A 23,345-nucleotide genomic window follows, 5' to 3' on the forward strand; every position below is an offset into this window, starting at 1 on the left:
TATGGGAACAATATGAGGGAATATACGGCAATGTGAGAAAATATGGATGCAATGTGAGGGGGGCACAAAGTAGGGCACTATTACTGTGTGGAGCAATACACATGAATAGTTTGTAAGAGTGTAAGATGTTTGTCCAGTAGATTCCGTGAAGCTGAGTTGTGTCTGGAAAAGTCTTCATGATGGTCCAGGCCAGATGAAAAAAGAAAAGTGAAAGACTCTGATGAGAGAAGACGTCACTTGTGAGTTACTACATGTAGCTGTAATCTCTTACACCATCTGCAAAGCCTGTGTAGAGCTGGTGTCTACTACTATATGGTCACTGTATGGGGGGAATATTTATGTTACTGATTAGTAGATTTTGCTCAGTGACAGTATAGTGCAAAAAAAGGGTTATGTTCCAGTTTTGCCTAAAATAGCAATCAGGTTTTGCCTAAGGTAGCAAAAACCCTTGCACCAGCCTCTGGCTGTCCGAGCATGCTGGGTGTTATAGTTCTGCAACAGCTGGAGACACATTGGTTAGGAAACACTGGTCTAGATTATACGGCAGTAATTCCGTACTCACAAGAGGGCCTGATGGTTTTTACATCCTTATATTGTGTAGTTGGGGGGACATTTGGGTCATTTCTACTACATTCATTCTTCCTGTGAAAAGCAGAAGTCTTGCCCAGATTTTTACCACCCAAATAGAAATGATACATACTAAACCAGCTGCCCATCGCTCCCGTATCTGCTACAGTTTTTGTATAAATCCAGTCACAACATAAATCCGCTTATTACTGACCCATAGCATAAAAGGGTTATACACAAAAAGGTTATTTATTAGACAGAAGCTTTCAGCATTTCTGTGAATGTAAAACCTCACTCTGGTTTCACTTCTTTAACAGACTTCCCTATTTTATCTATTTATTACAGTAAATCTGGCTCGAGTTGCATGGTCTGTATTGAAAATATTCCCTATTACAAATGATATATAATCTCATATAATTTATTATATTTCTAAATTTTCTACAAAAATACTTAGAAGAACCAATTAGTTACTTCCAAAGTGTCATGCACCAAAATGTTTACCAGCAATGGACAGTATTATATTGTCATACATAGTTTCCGTCAGCAGCACAACATAAGGTGAACTTTGCCTCCGCTGGGCCAATAGGAAAGGTAAAATAATTGAAAGAAGATTCCCATCTAGAATAATTTTACTTTTTAGGAAGATATAAGCCCTAATAGAACATCCAGTCTTGAGAAGGTAACACCAATAGATCTAGATCGTGCAGGCAAAAAAAAAATCAGCTTTTCCCTACTTCTACCATACGAAAATTTTAACAAGTCCTTCCTAAATCATCTTGTATAATTAGAATATGGCATTTTATTTCTCTAAGAAAGGTATATATCAACAAAGGACCAATCACAGTATTTATATCAAACATGGATCTTTATTGAGAAAATCCAGTAAAAAAACAATCACTTCAAAAACAGGACCCCTCCCACCCCCACAAAAAATACATAACACCCCTGGGGAGAAAAAATACAAGGAAGGTGCAGGAGGGTGAGAAAATAAATCAATCAACGCCCAAGCTAGAGAGGGCAATGCAAAGCTAAGAGTCCGTAACTGCATAGACAAAGATACATATGTGAAGGCAATAAAAGGACATCAAAGACAAGAGAAGCAGCCCATAATACCAGCCACAATATCTGCCATGTATGATTCTCATGAGTGTGTGTGACACCAACACACGTTTTTCTCTGCTGAGTTTTGTCAGGGGACGTGTCGGTGTTACTCGTTCAGTTGCCTTAATTGTTTATTTAAAAAAATACATAGCAAAAAATTGTGGATAGTAACCATGGGGTCATCTTGTCATTAAGAAAATGTCGGAAAAGATTACTTTGTATTCTTTGTTTGTTTTATAATACAACAAAATGTCATCCCCTGCTCTGTGCCCAAACGCCCTTGTTGTGCAGGAGCTGGACTTACTGGTCTAAGTCTTAACACTAAAGAGTGCCCACTCAGCCAATCACGGGTCACAGCATTGGCCCACCTCTTTTTGTGTAAAGACCAACATTGAAAGTAACGCAAAGCAGGACCAAGCTCTGATCGAATTGGGGGGGAAGGGTCACAGCAAGCGAGTACATGATTTTAATTGTTTTTACCCTTGACAATTTACAGTAAAAAAGTGTTCCTCAGACACCCCCTTTAATGTAAAGTATTCAGTGTTACCAAATAAAAGTGAATGCTAAAGTGAGGCGCACCTGGGGTTGCATAACTCATCCATTCATTCCCCAGCTACTCCAGTGCTGCCTTTCTTAGGCTATGTTCATATGGTGTAATTTTTGTGGAATGTCCGGAAAATTTTGAGACATATCACATCTAGGAATGCTCAGAAATGTGCAGTCTCCATAGACAGCAATGCATTTCCGAGCAGATCACACTGAAAGAATTGACATGTCAAAACTTTCTGCTGAGGCAAGAATTTGAATTTTCATGCCATATTTTTACGGCACAGAAATTCTGCCGGAAATTCTGTTTCTGAAAACAATGGACTGCAACAAAATTTGTGAGCTGAACTTCATTCTAAAAAACAGAACTCCAATCCACTGGTCCCCCCTAGAAATATACAGTATATGTAAAAATCTCAAAAGCTTCTGACTGCCACCAAACATCTGAGTCTTGCACAGATGTATACAGAAGTGGTCAAAAACCATCCTGGCAAAACCCAGCAAAATGCGTCAGTATTTCTACAACCAGGGAGAACTTCATTGTATCACATGGTAGGTGGATGAATACCATGTTCTTCTTTCACTCTTAATCAAACTGTTGGAAGAAAAACACAGTTTTAATGTAAAAAGTAATTCACATACATATACAGTATAAAATAAAGGGCAAATATACAGTATAAAATAATTAAAAAACTTAAAAATAGAGTATCTTTCCATATTCATTACTAACACAATATACATTTACCTATATTACATCATTGATAAAGTTGCTGTCTCATAAAGACAACCCCTGTCCATGAATCCTATTAGGGCATATGGACATTAAAGAGGGGGTCTCCTGCTCAGGGCCCCACTCCAGGAGCCAAAGATTATCAGATCAATTTGTACCAGCAGCCTCGGTTCTAATAGAAGCACACTGGGGGAGATTTATCACTGAGTTGTTTTTAATGTAATTTTTAAAGTCACTTTTGTTGTGGGTTTTTTAGCGGACATGCACATAATTTATCATATGTTTGTGTGGCTTTATCATGGGGAAATGGGGGAATTGGCGATTTCCCCCATTGCACTTTATAAAGCCACTGCTTGTGGTGAGACGTCGGGGGTGGGGGGGGGGCTATGTTTAAGGTTTTCATTTCACCCAGTTGGTCTCAGTAATAGTGGCCATGGACTACAGCCACGGCAATTGAAGTGCACAGTGTTTTTTTTATGAGACCAGTGGGTAGAGGTTTTTAAATGTTCAGGTAGGTGCTTATTAAAAGTTACTTTTTAATATTACTAGTGGATGGTAAATTTAGGGTTCAGTGGTCGCTTAGCGATCAATTGTATATAGAAATTGAAAGTAATAACCCTCCATCCATAGGTCCAATAGTGTGTGAAAATGTGGAATCTATACAGCACCACTTAACTGTACACTTAGTGTTAAGGGGTCACATGAAACCATTATTATTTTTGTTAAAATTGCACAATGTTTTAAATGACATTGCTGTGGAAACCTTAGTAAATATGTTGGGTTTTTGTGAAAATGTTGGGAACACGCCCCTTTTCTGAGACCACGCCTGTTTTCATGACAGTCACGCCCCTTTTTTGGTATTCTTAGCAAAATGGAGAGTCAGTCTGGGTTTTTTCAATTCTGGCACAGAATCTGGCGCAATGCGACAGAATCTGGTGCAATGGGGCAGAATCTGGCGCACAACCAGACAAAACATGTCGGGTTTGCAATAGTTAATGAGGGCCATTATGTTTTATTGTGTTTAGTTTTTACTTGTTTTTTGTTTTTACTTGGTCAGCACTCTGCCCCTCCCCCCTCAGCCCAGGCATATATATAAATTAGCAGGAAGCTGCACAGGGCCCCTTTCTTTTTGGCAGCCTCCCAGTCTCTGACTGAGAGCATATGGTGAGTGAGCTTTTACACCTGTTCACACTGTTGTGGTGCTGTGCGGCGTCAATTGCTGCCGCGGCGCCAGTGTCTGTGGGACTGTCTGTGTCTGTGGGACCCAGGGACTGGTTTGAGTGGCATTGGGACTGCTCTGCCAATGGGTCGTTCCCACTGTGGGCACTGGTGTTGCGCCGGTGGTGGTCGCTGCTCAATGCTATGCCATTTTATGCTAGGGACGTTAGGGACCCACTACTTACAGGTGGCCGTGACGTGGTAGTGGGCTTGCACTTCATGATCATAAAGTACACTAACGACCTGTTAGTTTAATACATGTTGCTGAGAAGCATTAGATCATTGTGCATGTTGTGGATGTGCGACCATATCTGTTTTCTCTATTTGAATTTGCATTATGTTTTATTGTGCTGAGGCTAGCATGAAAATAATAAAAAGCATATACTCCACTAGGGGGTCCCCTTGTGAAGTCTTTTTTCAGTCCCCCGCTAAATGGCCCGGATGCTTAGACGGACTTATCTTGGCAGTGACAGCCAATAACTGGGTACAGATGTGTCCTGGGATGATTCAGGTGATTGGCAGAGGACCACCATGTGTTACTAATAATAGTTTTTAATGGGGCACAGTATAGCAACTATCATACATTGGCTGGCAATGCAGATGGCATGGGTAGGCAATAAATTAACAGATAGTCTGAAGGGTTGATTCAAGATGCCACTTTTTGACTAGAAACAGTGCCAATCTTTTCCATGGGCTGTGCATGTTATTGCAGCTAAGTACATTTAGCCAATCATTTATGCATTTACACTTGGGACAGAAACTGAGCTTTCCTGTTCTGATTCGGACAGATTGATGCTGATTGCTGCCCTTAAATTTGCAAAGAAAAGAGTGTGTTTGCTTTTCTCATTTGGCCATTCCAGATATGTTCTTTGTTTCATGAGAGCTTTTAATTTGAAATACCGTGAAGGAATAAGATATTGTGGGATTGGTTCCAGTAGGATAAGGATAAGGTTGTCTGTGTTCTCGGAATAAAGTTTGTGTTCAGCAAAATACAGTTCATAATGGCACCACTCACTCTGAACAAAGTGTGGGGACAAGACAAAGATTGACTTGTAGCTATTATCAATGCAGTTGATGATGTTTTCCACTATGCTTTTTCCTGGGGTAAAATTCCTCTCATGCTGACAGATGCGGATATCATTAATGCTCTGCATGCTGGGCAACAAAATATTCTTCACCCAAGATGCATCATTTTCACTATAGGAGATAAAAGCATGGAAAGAAAAATCTCTCCTGAGCTCCTGGTAGCCATTTTTGGAATTTCTCGCCCTATGCTTTGTCCTTATCAATTGCCAGATCATTTTCAAAAACCAAGGTATATCAAAATACTTACATAGACATAAAAATAGCAATAGGCCAACAATTATTGGTACAACAATAACTGAAACCATTATAAAAACATTACAATACATCTCAGGTAGGTAGAAATCCTTTAACCTGACCCCTTTGAAATCTTCGGGTCTTTCGCAAACATAGTCATCTGGCCAACCAATAAATTTCCCTGGGTTCTTTTTTCCCTCATATATAAATGTATTTATCTCACAGAAACAATGGAACGGATTGTTTGCTATGTTAATTTGTTTTGGCCCAGAGCAGTTTTTGAGAGACTCAGAGGATGGATATGGTACCTGGTTAAACTCAACACTTATTATCATAAGACGGGGAAATAAAGTGCAATCTGGTAGATCGGAGAGTCTATTGTATTCAAGGTTAAGGTATTCTAAATTTATCAGATGAGTTATTTCCAATGGGACCTCCAAAATATCATTGTTACGCAAATTAACCCTTTTGACATTTTTTGGTAAACACAGAAACACAGAGCTGGGCAATGAACAAGATGCCATATTTAACGTTCTTATGCTTGATGACCAGTGGCAGTCTTCTTCCGTGTAATCAAGAGGATTCTGGCTGACGTCTAGGTGTTGTAAGGACGTCATCTTCTCTGTCATTAGGCTTACTTTAGACAACTTTTGTAACTTATTTCCTGCCAGTTTTAACATTTTCAACTTAGTCAGTGTCGAACAGTCCTGAAAAACATCGTTGGTAACTGCATTCTTGGAAAAGTCGATGTACTCAAAGGTGCTAGGTTTTAAAGGACATGTCATGAAAAGTAAATTGGAATTGGTAATTGTTAGATTCTTGATGTTCATTTCAGAGAACACACTGTACAAATCCGATTGATTGAATAAAAACGCTTCAACCGCAACATGGTCAAATAAAAGTTCTGTCACAGAAGTGTTAGAATAGTCAAAATATATCTTGGAGATAAATCCCTGAATAGTGAGATTGTATACATGTAAGCTCTCCAAAGATGAATGCCATATTTTCTGAAGAATCTGGATAAGATGAATCCATAATAGGCCAAGATCCCTCAAGGATAAATGGGTAACCCGAGAGTTATTGACTATTGCCGAAATATATCCATCATAGACTTTTCCTACATCCCATTTACCAAATTTGGATAGTTCTAAAAACTTTGAAGTATTGACAGCATCAAACAGAACACTGAAAAGGTCTTTCTGATCAGATAGGGAAGAAAGATGTAAGCGGTTTGTATTCAACACTAGGAGGCTTGAATTTTCATATTGGTATAATCCACTTAAGTCAATGAATACCTGCTGCAATCGTAAGTGAGAAACAAATTCCAAATCTGATTTAAGAATATTAGAAGCACTAAAACCCAAATATTCCAGCCGGAGAAGATTTGTGAAGCTTCTACAAACAGACAATGTTATAAATTTATTGGAGGAAATGTCCAGATGACGAAGGTTACTGGGAAAAGAATTAGATACGTTTTCAAGGCGGTTGTTGGATAAATCCAAGTATACCAGATTATTGTTAGAGTCAAAAACATGTGAGTCCATTTTAGTAATTTGGTTACAAGACAGATTGAGGACTCTGAGATCTAACAAATACCCAAAATCTTTTGTTTCCAGTTTTTGGATGAAATTGTATGATAGATCCAGTATAGTTGTTTGTAGGGACAGATTTGAGGGTACGCTGGTCAGCGACTTGTAGGAGTAATTAGCAATGACGTCATCGCTTTCCATCACTGAATGTTGATCACATAGGGCAGGCATGAAGACAGAAGCCAGGGTGAGAATGATGAAGGTGGCCATAGTTCCACAGATGTCCTTGCTTCTTCTTTGAGTCTGTTCTTACACTATAAATTAGATAAATATTATTAGTTATTAAGTAGTTTTCCTATTAATATTCTAACTAACAACACAGAAGAAGCCACTATGTATGTTTTTCTCAAAAACCTTTAAGCTTACTTCACATCTACATTGGTGGTTTCTATCACAGATTTCACCACAATACAATACAAATTTGTTTGGCAAAATAAAGTACATCATGACAGAAGTCAATGGAGTTCACCTGCCACATTTGGTGTTTGCCATCTAAGGGATTGTGCACCCCTCTAATTTTTGATTTTCTGTTCCTATAATAAAAAAATAAAAAAAAGCAATATTGCTGCAGATGTGAACCAACTATGCCTTCAATATATCAATACTCTGCTATCCATCTACCCCCTCTTCTATTGTCGGTAGCACAACCAAAACAGATGTAGATGGGAGTAGAACATGTGATTGCAGCTTTAGACAAGACACAGTTTGTAGTGTATTAACTTGAAGATACAATTCTTTAAGATCAGTGTTTTTTATATGATATTCTTAATACAAAGTGTGCTGGAGTAAGATGCCTGAATATTTGAGGCATCTTTGACTGTCCCTGCAAAAAATTTTGGCAAAAATTACAGTAAATCTGTTCAGCAATGGGAGAGTACTCCCTGCTAAGCCCTGCAATTTAGGGAAATTTTTCCGTAAAACAAGTATATGTCAAAATATTCACTCTTATTGTGTCATAAAACTACCATAACATTACCCTATATAGGAGCTGTATACACAGAGTGGTATTAAATCTCAAATTCTAAGGTTTTTATGACAAATTACTATTGTGCACAGCAATCATTTTTCTGACTTGTCTTCACTTTAAATTCAGCGCCAAATTGACCAGCACCATTCTCTACACTCTCCACAGTTTACAGCTGTGCAAAACCCATCTCCAGCATAAGAACCAGCGGCACAGAATCATATTAAACTGGGTCTCACAATTGAGGCAGGTTTTTTCCAGCTACGAGCAACTGGGAGCAGGGAGAGCGCACCTCTATTGAGGCATTTGGGCACCAAATTCAAGAAGATCATTTAGAGAATTTACTATACTGAACAGTCATTTGTCATTTCTATTTTAGATGTATGGTCAGCCTACTCTCAATTTATTTAGGAAATATAACCCCCATTATATGAAAACTTTATTTTTCGAAGCCATAGCAATTTATTTGGGTGAATCCATTATTTCTCACTAGGTTTCAAACTTGTTATTTTAATGGTTGTAATAACAAAGATTTTTTTTTTCAACGCAATGTTAAACACTCAGCGGAAAAGAATGTAGGAAGAAAAACTTGAGAGTTAACGTTTGAACAGAAGATAAAACACAAATGCAATAAAAACTACAAAACATAAGAGGGTATAGTAAATGGGGTAGATTACACAAAATGTATGGGTTAACTAAAAAGGTGGCGCAAAGAGAAACAGTGTTTTTTCCATTCTTTGGCCACAATTCATCTGTAATAAAATCTGAATGACATCCTCTCCCCCCTCCATCATTTTCAGGGGGGAATCTGGAGGCCCTCATACACATTAGACATTCAGCTGGTTGTAATAAAATCAGCAGGATCACAATACTTTTTTTCTAATGTGGATGCCTTAAAGGGGTACTTTGCTGAAAAACTTTTTTTTTTTTATCAACTGGTGCCAGAAAGTTACAGATTTGTAAACTACTTCTATTAGAAAATCGTAATCCTTCCATTACTTATCAGCTGCTATATACTCTATAGGAAGTTTTTTTTCCTTTTCAAATTTCCTTTCTGTCTTACCACAGTGCTCTCTGCTGACACCTCTGTCCATTTGAGGAACTGTCCAGAGTAAAAGCAAATCCCCATAGCAAACCTGTCCTGCTCTGGACAGTTCCTAAAATGGACAGAGGTGTCAGCAGAGAGCACTGTGGTCAGACTGAAAGGAAATTGTAGTATACAGCAGCTTATTAGTACTGGAAGGATTAATATTTTTAAATAGAAGTAATTTACAAATCTGTCTTAACATTCTGGTACCAGTTGATAAAAAAAAAATGTTTTCCAGTGGAGTACCCCTTTAAGTCACATATTAATCCACATAACATTTACTCATAAAAGCACAGTATTAAGTGAACACATACGGTACATAAACCTTTTATTTAGCAGACAGCAGAGTCTACTGACAGATACCTACTCTGCCTGTACTGTAGTCAAATCAGGACCTAGGTATATTAATCTGGTATATAGCTGTCCGTGTATATTCTTATTGAAGTTAACTATGTCTGTTTTATTATAGGTTCAGTCCTGGATAATTATCATAAAAAAAAATTCTTTGTATTAAAATTTGTGGCTAAAAGTGAAAACCTTTGGGCCCAATAGTATTCAGTAAGTGATTTAATAAACTTCCTAAATATCATTTTGATTACATTAAGGGGTGCAGTTTTTGTAATGACAGGGATTTATAGGGCGTTCGAACATTCAGACCTCTCTAATCTACTTCAAAACTGAACTGGTCCATAAAAATTTCAGATTTTTACATTTTCTCAAAAATTTTGAAAATTGCTGCAAAACCTCTAAGCCCCGTAATGTCCTATAAAAGTAAAAGGAGTTTTAACAAATGATGCCAACAGAAAGTAGATATATTATCTTTCTTGCAAGCAGAGAATCTAGAATAAAAAAAAAAATTAACTTTTTATTTACGGAATTTTGGATTTTTTTTCACACAAAAATGCTGAATGTATCGACCAAAATTTACCACTTACATTAAGTAAAATATGTCAGAGGTTCTGAAGAGCAATGCAGAACCTTTAGGGGCATGACAATTCAAAAAAAATGCACGATCCACATCAGACAAGTATTACAATTACATAAACAACATATAAAACTTGACATATGGGGTACATAGCTCAAAAGTACAAAAAAAAACAACAACTGGAATACCCCTTTAAATCCACTAAAATTCAGTCTGTATTGAGTTTAGGTGCAGATATCTGTCATGTGTGTCTTTAAAATCAATAGCAGATTAGCTTAGTGCAAACCCTCAGCCTTACCGAAGAATCAAACCTAGAAATACAATTTACTGCATCAGGAACGTAAGTTGGAGAAACAAGTAGAGAGTATGATCTCAAGGGCGATGTTGGTTATGCTGAAAGTTACGCTGACATTAATACTGTAATCCTGTAACCTTCACCCAGGAAGCTGCGACTGAAATGGGTTAAAAAGGCATCACAATGTTATGTACAAGGTGAAAGCACTGCCTTAATGCAGTCCAGAATATAATACACATATAAATATACTTACAGATGAGACGTGAGAATGCCATGTCTATGCCAAGGCTGACTGGCAGCAGTGTGTTATGCAGCAGAGTAGTGCTCTGTGACAAATACGGCACAGCTCTGGCAGAACAGGAAGGACAAGGGCTCATATACACAGTACAATGCTCCTGTCTGTCAGGAGACCATTGAGTCACTGTATACATTGTAACTGAATGTTTCATTGTTTAGAAGAAACGTCTTTTTTCATTAATATAATGCTATAATTTATAACCAGGAGGTTGTTGATGTAAAGATTCCCATTGCTGGACATGGGATGGCATTGTGGGCACAAGTTCTTTTACAGGGATTGTCCCAGAAAATCATTACCTTATTTTTCGCCATATAAGACGCACTTTTTCTTCCCCGAATACACCCCTATCGCGGCGGTCCCTGCGGCCATTAAACGGCCGGGACCTGCGGCTAATACAGGACATCACAGATCGCGGTGATGCCCTGTATTAACCCTTCAGACGCGGCGATCAAAGCTGACCGCCGCGTCTGAAGGGAAAGTGACACTAACCCGGCTGTTCAGTCGGGCTGTTCGGGACCGCCGCGATCTCACCGTGGCGGTCCCGAACAGCCCGACTGAATAGCCGGGTTAGTGCTTACAGGACACCAGGGGGGACCTTACCTGCCTCCTCAGTGTCTTCTCCGTTCAGGGATCCCCTGTATGGCCGGCGCTCTCCTTCCTCGTCATCACGTCGTCGCGTACGTGCGACGGCGTGCGTAACGACGTGATGGCGGCGACGGAGAGCGAGGATACCCGGCCGGCAGCAGAGACATTCCAGAGCGACGGGGACACGGCGACAGCGATGGAGCGACATCCAGGGCAGCGGTGACGGGTCCGGAGCGACGGGGACACGTGAGTATTACCTCCTATGCAGTGGTCTTCAATCTGCGGACCTCCAGATGTTGCAAAACTACAACTCCCTGCATGCCCGGACAGCCAACGGCTGTCCGGGCATGCTGAGAGTTGTAGTTTTGCAAAATCTGGAGGTCCGCAGGTTGAAGACCACTATTTGGTTCAAAATCTTTATTTTTTTAGATTTTGCCCCTAAAAATTGGGTGCGTCTTATACGCCGGTGCGTCCTATAGGACGAAAAATACGGTATTTTTATAGTGTTTTAGAAGGTTTGATTAGTGGGGTTTGACCCTCAAGTCCCTAACGTAAACAGAAACTTGTACATGCCTGTTTGGCTCTTCAAAGCAACCATTTTTAAAGTTTTAAAGTGTGTTCTTACTATGTGGTCAGTTCCACGCAAGCACAACATTGATACACCCCATGCTTGTACCACTTGTACCACTATCCCAAACACGGGCCCACTAACCCAACAGGCAGTGGCAGCCCCACAGATCCCTTTGAGGTTTCTAGGTCAGGCCACCAGACCAGAAATGTGCCCCAAGTATGACCACAGGAAGCTAGCCCAAGCCATGGTGTGGACTGTAACCACCACCACTGCAACATAGAATCGGCAGAGTAAGGGACACAACCCCTACTGACAGATTAAGACCCCTCAGCTCTTGGCCACAAACCTCTACAAGCAACCTCTACAAGCAACGGCAGAGTAAGGGACACAACCTCTACTGACAGATTAAGACCCCTCAGCTCTTGGCCACAAACCTCTACAAGCAACCTCTACAAGCAACGGCAGAGTAAGGGACACAACCTCTACTGACAGATTAAGACCCCTCAGCTCTTGGCCACAAACCTCTACAAGCAATAAAAAAAAATTTCTTTACATAGTTTTGTCAATAGAAAAATAAAAGAATAAGGGCTTTTAGAAGCCAAGAAGGAAAAGATAAAAAAACTTTTTTTTTTTTTTTTTTACTGTTGTTGGAAACTCCTTAAACCCCTTAACTACACATGGAGGGGGCTTGTGAGCCGAGCTGCACCTAGCAGAAGAAAGCTGCACTAATAGCTGTTAACTATTTAAATGCTGCATATTATTGTTGGTTTTGGGTTTAGATTGGCTCCCCGTACAGTAGGGGTGTGGGTTTCTGTGCTCTGTAATGCATGATGGCAGTCCGGGTGTCGAGCAGGTTTGGCCGTTTGGCAGTCAGGGGGAGGAGCTGGGCAAAAGGATATGGCTGGAACTGATTGAATAAGCTAAGTCTCTACCTCCTGTCTACCTCCTGCCTGCACTAAAATCAGTTGTAGTTTTGGTTTCGGTCAGCTGCAGAGCCATAGGCTGGGTCAGGGCATGCTGGGAGTTGCCATTAGTTACTAAGTACAATTCCTTGTGTGGTGTCCCAGCACCAAATGCTTTCCTGTGGACTAAAGATTGCCTTGGGCATCCCTGCTGTCTTTATGTTGGGCCCACTGCTCCATAGTATAGTTTACTATAATGTGTTGTATTTATGTGTTATGTTGTGTTAAATGATGTACTGTATCCTTATGAGAATGCAGCAGAGTTACCAGGTGACCCTAACGCCCCACTGTGAGCCCCCAACATTGGCCTTTATGTAGTGTAGGGGGGAAGAGTTGTTCAGTTTAGAGTTAGAATCTAGTGTAAGAGGAGTTAAAGAGCTGAGGAACAGAGTGAGGAGACATGAATAGAAGAGCTTAAAGACTGCAGCCAGCCAGTCTCAGGAAAACCCCAGCACACAGGTGAAAAACAAAGCCTGTCGATAAGCACAGGTCCTTGAGGAGAAAAATTGTCTACAGTCAGTCAACACAAAGTCACTAAATCTTGGAGGACCGTAGGGGTTAACAGTGCTCTGGTGTCACGAAAAAGTTCATACCACCTTCCTACCACCCATGGTGTCGCCACACTAGCATGTCCTAACTTTAACTCCCAGTATGCCCTGACACAGCCAATGGCTCTGCAGCTGACCCAAACCAGAACAACAACTTCCAGCATGTCCTAACAGCAACTCCAAGTATGCCCTAACACAGCCAATGACTCTGCAGCTGACTCAAACCAGAACCACAATTTCCAGCATGTTGCACTATACAGCATTATAGTTTTAGTTTAAGTGCAACATGCTGGAAGTTGTAGTTCTCTTCTAGGTCAGCTGCAGAGCCATAAGCTGTGTCAGGGCATTTTAGAATTTGTAGTCAGCGCCCCCTCCCTCACACAGGGCCTCTCTCCAGCCCCAACACACACACACACATAGCAGGACTCCCAGCCCCCTCCCTCACATAGAAATAGCATCAGGTTCCCTTTCCTCTCCCCCAGTGCAGCACATCTTCCCCCAATTAGCATCAGTTCCTGTGTGCCTTAAGTGGGAGGAGCCAGAAGAGCAGTGAAAAGGCAGAAAGTGAGTGTCCTGTCTGTTCAGTATGTAGTACAGACTCTGTAGCCTCTGGACCTCTGCTCATTGTGTCAGTCTGTCAGGAGTCTCAGGACATGTGTGATGCTGCAGCTGCAGTGTACAGGTCCTGACAGACTGACACACTGACTTGTTGGGATTCAGTCATAAAGTCCTTCAGCCATGGCCGGCCAACAGGGGACCAGCTTGCAGAAATGTTCCTGATATCCTGGTAGGCCAATCCGGCCCTGCAAGGTGGGGGACTAAAACGTTTAAGCACAATGTTAAAAAAAACAACCCCCATATTAAAAATTCAAATCAATCCCATTTGTAAACAAAAAATGGAAAATATTTGTTATTGCTGCATGCGGAATCGGTCATACTATTAAAATATAACTTTGATGGTGAACAGTAAAAACAAAAAAACAAAATCCAAATTCTGGAAATGCATTTTTGGTCACATCACATTCCATTTATTTTTTATTTAGATATATTTTTTTTTATAAAAAGCGATAAAAAAAAAGTCCAATCTATGCCAAATTGCACATCAAGACACAGAATAATGAGCCACAACACAGCTAATTTGGCAGAAAAATAACAGGATTTAGAGGTCAGAAAAGGGCAATTTGAAGCATAAGCATTTAATTTTATAAAACTAGTAAATTAAAATAAAAAACATGCACAAATTGGGAATCAATGTAATCATACTATACTGAGTAATTAAAAGGGGAACGCCACTGGAAAACATTTCCTTTTAAATCAACTGGTGCCAGAAAATTTGCAATTCAGATTTGCAAATTACTTCTATTAAAAAATCCCAATCATTTCAGTACTTATCAGCTGCTGTAAGATACACAGGAAGTTCTTTTCTTTTTTTAATATCCTTTCTGTCTGACCACAAGTCCTCTCTGCTGACACTTCTGTCCACTTCAGGATCTGTCCAGAGCAAAAGAGGTTTGCTATGGGGATTTGCTTCTGCTCTGGACAGTTCCTGAGGTGTCAGCAGAGAGCACTTGTGGTCAGGCAGAATGGAAATTCAAAAAGAAAAGAACTTCCTGTGTATTATACAGCGGCTGATAAGTACTGGAAGGATTTGGAATTTTTAATAGAAATAATTTACAAATCTGTTTTACTTTCTGGCAACAGTTGATTTAAAAGAAAATGTTTTCCAGTGGAGTACCCCTTTAAGATAATGGCCCTGATTTACTAAGAGTGGAGTGTAGTATTATTTGTGGGGGGGGGGGGGTTCCCTACAATTTTTTTCCCACAGAATTTACTAAGCTTTCCCTACATTTTCCTCTTTTTACACATGCTCTGATCTGTCTGGTTTTCCTCAGCTCACATCCACTAAATTTTCTGTGGAAACCTTAGTAAATATGTTGGGTTTTTGTGAAAATGTTGGGGACATGTCCCCTTTTCAGTAGCCAAGCTCCTTTGTCGGTAGCCATGCCCCTTTTCGGGTTCTCTCAGTAAAATGGAGAGTTGGTCGGGTTTATTTAAATTCTGGCGCAGACAGAATTCCTGGCGCAATGCGCAAGAATCTGGTGCACAACCCAACAAAACTTGCTAGGTTTACAATAGTAAATCAGGCCAATGTCAGTTTGTCCACAAGGTAATTAGTGTAAAAAAAGAAACCCAAATTTTCAATGACACCTCAGAAAGTCCAGCTAGTCCAAATACCTCAGATGGGTTTGTAGGTGGAAAACTAAAAGAATTATGGATAAGTAGCGAAGATGAAAAAGTGAAAATGTAAAAATAAAAATTGACTGCACCCATAAGGGGTTATTTAGTTCCTGGTGCCTCCTAGGTATTGACAAATCTCAATCTTGCACAAGAGCAATGTAACCCTTTGCCAGAAAGCAAACAATATGTTATTTTATACAGTGCGTAGCAACGCTGGCCAAGAGTACAACAGACACAATAGGCCAATGTCTGTTATTACCTGTAATAAGGTCTCATGACCTCATACACACCCAACTACTATCAAACACTGGTAAATACTGCAATGGGAATAATCTATAATGAAGAGTAATAATACTATGTTCACAACCATAGTAATTATTCATCAAATAACAGTTTAATATGGTAAATCAACTGAGACCTGTCAGGAGGCAACACTTTGTCGTTTCAGAGTAATCATATATAGAACATCGATTGTTGGAAGGAAATAGCCGCACAATCTATCCAGCGATCATTCATGTGACCCTCCCCGCACGACCCTCGAGCTGTATTATAGACTCTGTAAACCACCTTCCATCTACAAGATCGGCGCTCATTTACAGTGCTACTCAGCTTGCGGAATGTCTGCCCCAAACACTGACATTCTGCCACTCCACCACCTGGATGGCTCAAATTTGGGCCCATTCACATGGCTGAATTTCCAAGTCAGATCCAGCTGAAAAAATCAGCTTGGAAAGTCTGCTGCATGGAGTTATTATTGTCTGTATGGGATTTCTGACCTGTTCAGCAATCTGCAATCTGGATTCCTCCAAAAGAAGAAAAGTGTGAGAGGTTAATAAATCTATATTCAGTAAATTTATTTGATCCTAGTGTATCCACAGCAGCCACAATTGTGTCCTGTACCTCCAGGGTTTGATTTCCATGGGTGTTATACTGTACATTAATTTTTGCCTCAGTTTTATCACTACAAGTCCCAGCCTGACCACTTTTCTAGAGACTTAAACTAACAACTGTCACTTTGGGTCATCGGACCAACGGTTAGGCCAGGACTTGTGGCGGCAATACACTAAAATGTGGCCAATTTACACCAATGAAAAAAATATACCAAAAGATAGAGAGCAAAGATAACATAGCTTAGAGAAAGCAGCTCCTAAAAATAAGATACAAAACAGAAATTAGATGAGAAAATTATGTATTTTCTATGAGAGAAATTCCTCATAATTCAACATACAACTTAGCATGAAAAAAACTCAATGTACAGGAATACAGAGGTAGAGTAGTAGTCTATGGGTGTCATATTGCGGATCCATATCATGTGACCATGTGCTGTAATCACTTTATTGCCATATGGCATGCTGGGTTATTTTTCCACTCACCTCCATATGGTTTATTAGTACTATGAATATAATGGAAACCTGTTCTACAGGTCCTGATGTGCTCTGGTATTTGTTATGTAAACTATAGAGAGGGAATATTTATCTGAACAAACGAAATGGAGGTTGACTCTCTGATTATGAAATTATTCACTTAATGATGTTATATGGTCTAAATATCTCTAAACCACTGAACTGAAACATTGAACCAATATAAACTTATTCTAACATCTTTTTATCTAAAATTTTAAAAGCTAATAACAGGCACTGCTGCATTGCTAACCATTACTCCCTAGTAAAGCATGGATATTTATTAGCCCTCTATGAAGCTGATTAAAGGAGGGGAGGGGCGTCTTTTTACTAGCTGACCCTTTTGGCCTGAGAGGAATAAGCAGCTGTCTGGCTGCGGCATAACCCTCCTTTCCCTATAGACAACACATGCCATACCACATATGGCCAGCTGTGGTGACACAGGGGGTGCAAAGTATCCCTGTCAGGTAGTGACGCCAGGGCACAGTTAGCCTATACATGGTCGAAGGTGGAGACAGCTTCTCCTGGGCCAGGTAAGGGGCCGAGTTATGGATAATTGTCTTTAAAGCAGGTGTAGATGGTACAACACTCACAGTACGGCGCAGAGTAGAAGGAATGCAGTGTAACCCTTGGGAGCCCTGTAGTCTTGCTGGGACTTATGGTGCTTTCCCCCACTTGAATTAGATTTGAGACTTGGAGATTAATAGCTATCCCACGCTGACTAGGATTCTGCTAAGGTCCAATAACTGACATCATCAGGGTATGACTCACCAACTCTTGTATGGCGGGGTTAATTTGATTAAGAGATTTTCTTCATGCTTCCCTTGGAATAACCTCACACTTCTTCCAACTCCTTTAACCACTGTAGCTCACATGGAGCGCTACACACAGCACTCAGCTCTAAACTGAACGGAACACTGACTAGAACTAGTCTGGGGCAACTCCCCCCCCACCCCCTACTCTATACACAGGAAAATTTGAGGGTTCCCATTGGGTGGACAGGGTCACCGGCTTACTCTGCATCTCCTTCTTAAAGGTACAGTACACAAATAATACAAGAACACAGTAAATACAGCAAAGTGCATAAACACAGTAAACATTAGAACAGTGATCACAGGAGCTCCCATCACAAGAGCAGAAGGTATGTCTGAGGAGATCTGCAGCCCACAGGACAGCTTTGGTGCTGGGACACTATACAGCTTTACAAGTGTATGGTCAGCAAGTGCATGGCCAGCTTTACTCAGTAGCCTTGAGCCTGCAGATTCTTAAAGGGGTTGTGCACTGCCCTGACTTTCGGAGCTCCGCTCACAGCGTCCGGAAGTTCATTACTCCGAACGCTGTGTGCAGGCTTCCGTGTTCGCGGCCGCTGGACATCACTCCCGGCGGCCGCAAACATGGAAGCCCACACACAGCGTTCGGAGTAATGAACTTCCGGACGCTGTGAGCGGAGCTCCGAAAGTCAGGGCAGCGCACAACCCCTTTAAAGATGTCCATACACCTTAGATAAAGGAAACCCACTGACTTTGGAAGGGTTTATCCGACTGCTTAGAGTATATGGCGGCCTCCCCACTCTCCACTGGAAGACTATGTTAGTGGAGAGAAGCGTTGGGCATGTTGGATTTCAATTGCTCAACCCCATGGCTATGGGAGAGATAAGCCATAGCTAGAGTTTATCTATTGACCTCCCCATAGAAAGCTGTCACACCTCCTCCCATAGACTTGCATTGAGGGGGCGGGGTGTGACGTCACATGGGGGCAGAGTCGTGACGTCACGATCTTATGTCCCCGTGGTCGGGATGGTATTAGCCTGAGGGCCTCCAGCGGTTCCGGAAGCCGTTACAGGTGGGTGCTGCATAGTAGAATGCGGGGGTCCCCAGCGGCAGGACCCCCGCGATCAGACATCTTATCCACTATCCTTTGGATAGGGGATAAGATGTCTAGGGGTGGAGTACCCCTTTAAGTTCTCCTGCAAAATGTCTTGATAAACTTGGGAATTCATTTTTCCTTTGATGATAGCAATCTGTCCAAGCCCTGACGCAGCAAAGCAGCCATGATGCCCCCACCGAAACCATGATGCCCCCACCACTATACATCAAAGTTGGGATGAGGTTTTGATGGTGTGCTGTGCCTCTTTTTCTCTACACATAGTGTTGTGTGTTTCTTCCAAACAACTAAATTTTGGTTTCATCTGTCCAAAGAATATTTTGCCAGTACTGCTGTGGAACATCCAGGTGCTCTTGTGTAAACCTGCAGCAATGTTTTTTTTTTGGACAGCAGGGGCTTCCTCTGTGGTATCCTGCCATGAAATCCATTTTTGTTTAGTGTTTTACGCATTGTAAAATTACTAAAAGGGATGTTAGCATATGCCAGAGAATTTTGTAAGTCTTTAGAAGACACTCTGGGATTCTTCTTCACCTCATTGAGCAGTCTGCGCTGTGCAGTCATCTTTACAGGACATTCACTCCTAGGGAGAGTAGCAGCAGTGCTGAACTTACTCCATTTAAAGACAATTTGTCTTACCGTGGACAGATGAAAAGCAAGGCTTTTGGAGATACTTTTATAACCCTTTCCAGCTTTATGCAAGTCAATAATTCTTAATCGTAGGTCTTCTGAGAGCTCTTTTGTGCGAGGCATCACTCACATCAGGCAATGCTTCTTGTGAAAAGAAAACCCAGAACTGGTGGGTGTTTTTTATAGGGCAGCGCAGCTGTAACCAACACCTCCAATCTCATCTCATTGATTGGACTCCAGTTGGATGACACCTCACTCCAATTAGTCTAGGGGTTCACATACTTTTTCCACCTGCATTGTGAATGTTTACATGGTGTGTTCAATAAAAAAATGGTAACATTTAATTCTTCTTTGTGTGTTATTAGTTTAAGCAGACTGTGATTGTGTATTGTTGTGACTTAGATGAAGATCGGATCACATATTATGACCAATTTGTGCAGAAATCCATATAATTCCAAAGGGTCCACATACTTATATGCAACTGTGTATATATATATATATATATATATATATATATATATATATATATATATATATATATATATATTGTGGCCAACAGCTATTGAAAGCGCATGGCCACCATAAAATGTAAATGTGATCCTGTAGATTAAAAAAGAAAGGTTGTTTCCAGTGCAACAGCATAGTTAAAATGTAACTTTAATAGATGTGGGAATAAAGGATATAGCTATATACCTATAGTGATCTGCCTTATTTAACCAGCTACAGCATAACATAAAAAACAGGGGTGGTGTTGTTTACCCCTATGGATGATTGGAGAGCAAGGGGCCTTCTGGTGACTGTTTGACTGGAGAGGAGGGCGTAGGAAGAAAAAACCCACACAGTCTATTAGTAATGCTAAAGTCAGAAAAAGTGTTACCTGTGAGAGGCACGTAATATATATACAATAAGTTCTTTCTGTGTGGCAGTTCTCACTATGAAACACAAAGCTTGGTTACATAATAATGCTGGTGTTTCCAGTGAGGTTGGAGTCCCCGTACCCTGGCAGTCAGGGCTTTCTGCCTACACAAACACAGGAGCCTGCCTCATGAACTACTCCCTTCTCACCTGAATCCTGCTCCTGGAGCTCTCTTCTCTCCTGGCCTTCTAGCTGTGTCTCTCCCTTCGCTCACACCCACAGGGTGGGTACACGTATTTACTTTCACTTTTGGTCAGACTCACATGGCATCTCTGACATCCACAGCCCACATATCAATGCTTACAGGCTTGGTCAGTCATAGTTCAGAATACTGTGCACATGGTCAGCCTTCTGGATCCCAGCACATTATAACACAGAACATCATTCTGATAAAGTGCAACAAATTGAGTGGGTCCTCTGTGCCCTTGTGGGGTAGTAAAGTCATTGGAATAGAGAGAGTACAGTTTCCTTAAAGTGTACCTATCGTTAACAAAAAACTTTTTATATAACATAGATAATACCATTCTATGTATATTTGTAATATACATTGGTTTAAAAATGTGTATATTTTTGTCCCGGCAGCTATTGTCTGTGTGTCTCTGTGAGGAGTCCAAATACAGGAAGTGTGGGTGGATAAGCAGGGCTCTGTGCACTTAGGACAAGCTGGGCTCTGTGCACTTGGGACTAGCAGGGCTCTGTACACTGAGGACAAGCAGGGGTCTGTGCACTTAGGACAAGCTGGGCTCTGTGCACTTAGGACAAGCAGGGCTCTGTACACTGAGGACAAGCAGGGCCCTGTGCACTGAGGACAAGCAGGGCTCTGTACACTGAGGACAAGCAGGGCTCTATACACTGAGGACAAGCAGGGCTCTGTACACTGAGGACAAGCAGGGTTCTGTGCACTGAGGACAAGCAGGGCTCTGTACACTGAGGACAAGCAGGACTCTGTATACTGAGGACAAGCAGGGCTCTGTACAGTGAGGACAAGCAAGGCTCTGTACACTTAGGACAAGCAGGGCTCTGTACACTGAGGACAAGCAGGGCTCTGTACACTGGGACAAGCAGGCTCTGTACACTTAGGACAAGCAGGGTTCTGTGCACCGTGTTGATTGCCTTTATGAATTTAAAAGTCTCTATAATATCCCCTCTGTCTCTTCTTTCTTCTATACATGTTAAGGTCCTTTAACCATTCCTGGTAAGTTTTATCCTGCAATCCATGTACTAGTTTAGTAGCTTTTCTCTGAACGGTCTCTCTAGTGTATCTATATCCTTCTGGAGATACGGCCTCCAGTACTGTGCACAGAACTCCAAGTGAGGCCTCACCAGTGTTCTGTACAGCAGCATGAGCACTTCTCTCTTTCTACTGCTTATACCTCTCCCTATACATTCAAGCATTCTGCTAGCGTTTCCTGCTGCTCTATTACATTGGCTTCCTACCTTTAACCCGTTGAGGACCCTTGACGTACGCGTACGTCATGACACCCTGGTACGCACCAGGCGGGGATCGGACCGGGATGCCTGCTGAAATCATTCAGCAGGCATCCCGTACAAATGCCCAGGGGGGTCATCCGACCCCCCATGTCGGCGATCGCGGCAAATCGCAGGTGAATTCACACCTGCAATTTCCGCAGTTCCGGGTCATACGGGTCTATGGTGACCCGGTGACCCGGAAAATCAGGGGGATCGGGGTTGTCTAAGACACTTACGATCCCCCTGAAGGGATAGGAATGAGGTGGCAGGGGTGCCACCCCTCCTATCCCTGCTATTGGTCGTATAGACGCAAAGACCAATAGCAGATCGGGGGCGGGGGGTTAACTTTCGGTTTCCCCGTTCTGCCCACCCACAATAGGCGGGGCAGGACAGGGAAACGACAGAGGATGTCGTGCAACTGGCTCCCTGTATCCTACGGAAGCCGGTGAGTTGCTTAGCAACATCTGGAGGGCTACAGTTTGAGACCACTATACAGTGATCTCCAAACTATGACCCTCCAGATGTTGCAAAACTACAACTCCCAGCATGCCCAGACAGCTGTCTGGGCATGCTGGGATTTGTAGTTTTGCAACATCTGGAGGGTCACAGTTTGGAGATCACTGTGAAGTGGTCTCTATACTATAGCTCTCCAGATGTTGCAAAACTGAAAATACCAGCATGCCCAAACAGCTGTCTGGGCATGCTGGGAGTTGTAGTTGCGTACCTCCAGCTATTGCAACAGCTGGAGGCACACTGGTTGGAAAATGCTGAGTTAGGTAACAGAACCAGTGTGCCTCCAGATGTTGCAAAAGTACAACTCCCAGCATGAACGGTCTGTCAGTACATGCTGGGAGTTGTAGTTTTGAAACAGCTGGAGTTTTGCCCCCCCCCCCCCCCCCCCCCCCCATGTGAATTTACAGGGTATATTCACACGGGCAGGTTTACAGTAAGTTTCTTGAAGTTTAAGCTGCGGCAAATTTTTCGCTGCAGTGCATACTCCTAGCGGGAAACTTACCGTAACCTGCCAGTGCGAATGCACCCTAAAAACACTACACTACACTACACTGACACATAGTAAAGGGTAAAATACTACATATACACCCCCTTACACTGTTCCCCCCCCCCCCCCAATAAAAATGAAAAAGTATTGTACGGCAGTGTTTCCAAAACGGAGTCTCCAGCTGTTGCAAAATAAGAACCCCCAGGATTTCCGGACAGCCACTGACTGTCCAGGTATGCTGGGAGTTTAGCAACAGCTGGAGGCACATTGTTTGGGAATCACTGGCGTAGAATACCCCTATGTCCACCCCTATGCAATCCCTAATTTAGCCCTCAAATGCGCATGGCGCTCTCTCACTTCAGAGCCCTGTCGTATTTCAAGGAAACAGTTTAGGGAGAAATTGCACTACAAATTTTGGGGGGCTTTTTCTCCTTTTTGCCCTTATGAAAAGGAAACGTTGGGGGCTACATCAGCCTGTTCGTGTAAAAAAATTAAAATTTTACA

General features: G+C 41.7%; 1 protein-coding gene across 4 annotated transcripts in view; it reads right to left on the reverse strand.

Annotated features, from left to right (window-relative positions):
* Nucleotides 1-1,180: 1,180 nt before the first annotated feature.
* The window catches only part of LOC130355876 (toll-like receptor 6), a 51,324-nt gene continuing 29,159 nt past the window's right edge, over nt 1,181-23,345 (reverse strand). Inside the window, exons 1-2 of one of the 4 annotated variants that reach the window (XM_056556689.1) lie at nt 20,521-20,605; nt 1,181-7,325 (exon numbers count right to left, since the gene is read on the reverse strand). In XM_056556689.1, the coding sequence (XP_056412664.1) occupies nt 4,897-7,281 (2,385 nt within the window). In that variant the 5' untranslated portion in view covers nt 7,282-7,325; nt 20,521-20,605 and the 3' untranslated portion in view covers nt 1,181-4,896. Of the gene's footprint in view, nt 7,326-10,345; nt 10,419-10,595; nt 10,713-20,520; nt 20,606-23,345 lie in introns of those variants that run through there. The other 3 variants (XM_056556679.1, XM_056556699.1, XM_056556705.1) reach the window with 3 other exon arrangements.

The sequence above is a fragment of the Hyla sarda genome, chromosome 1 (genome assembly GCF_029499605.1).
Source record: "Hyla sarda isolate aHylSar1 chromosome 1, aHylSar1.hap1, whole genome shotgun sequence".
In the NCBI taxonomy this organism is placed as follows: Eukaryota; Metazoa; Chordata; class Amphibia; order Anura; family Hylidae; genus Hyla; species Hyla sarda.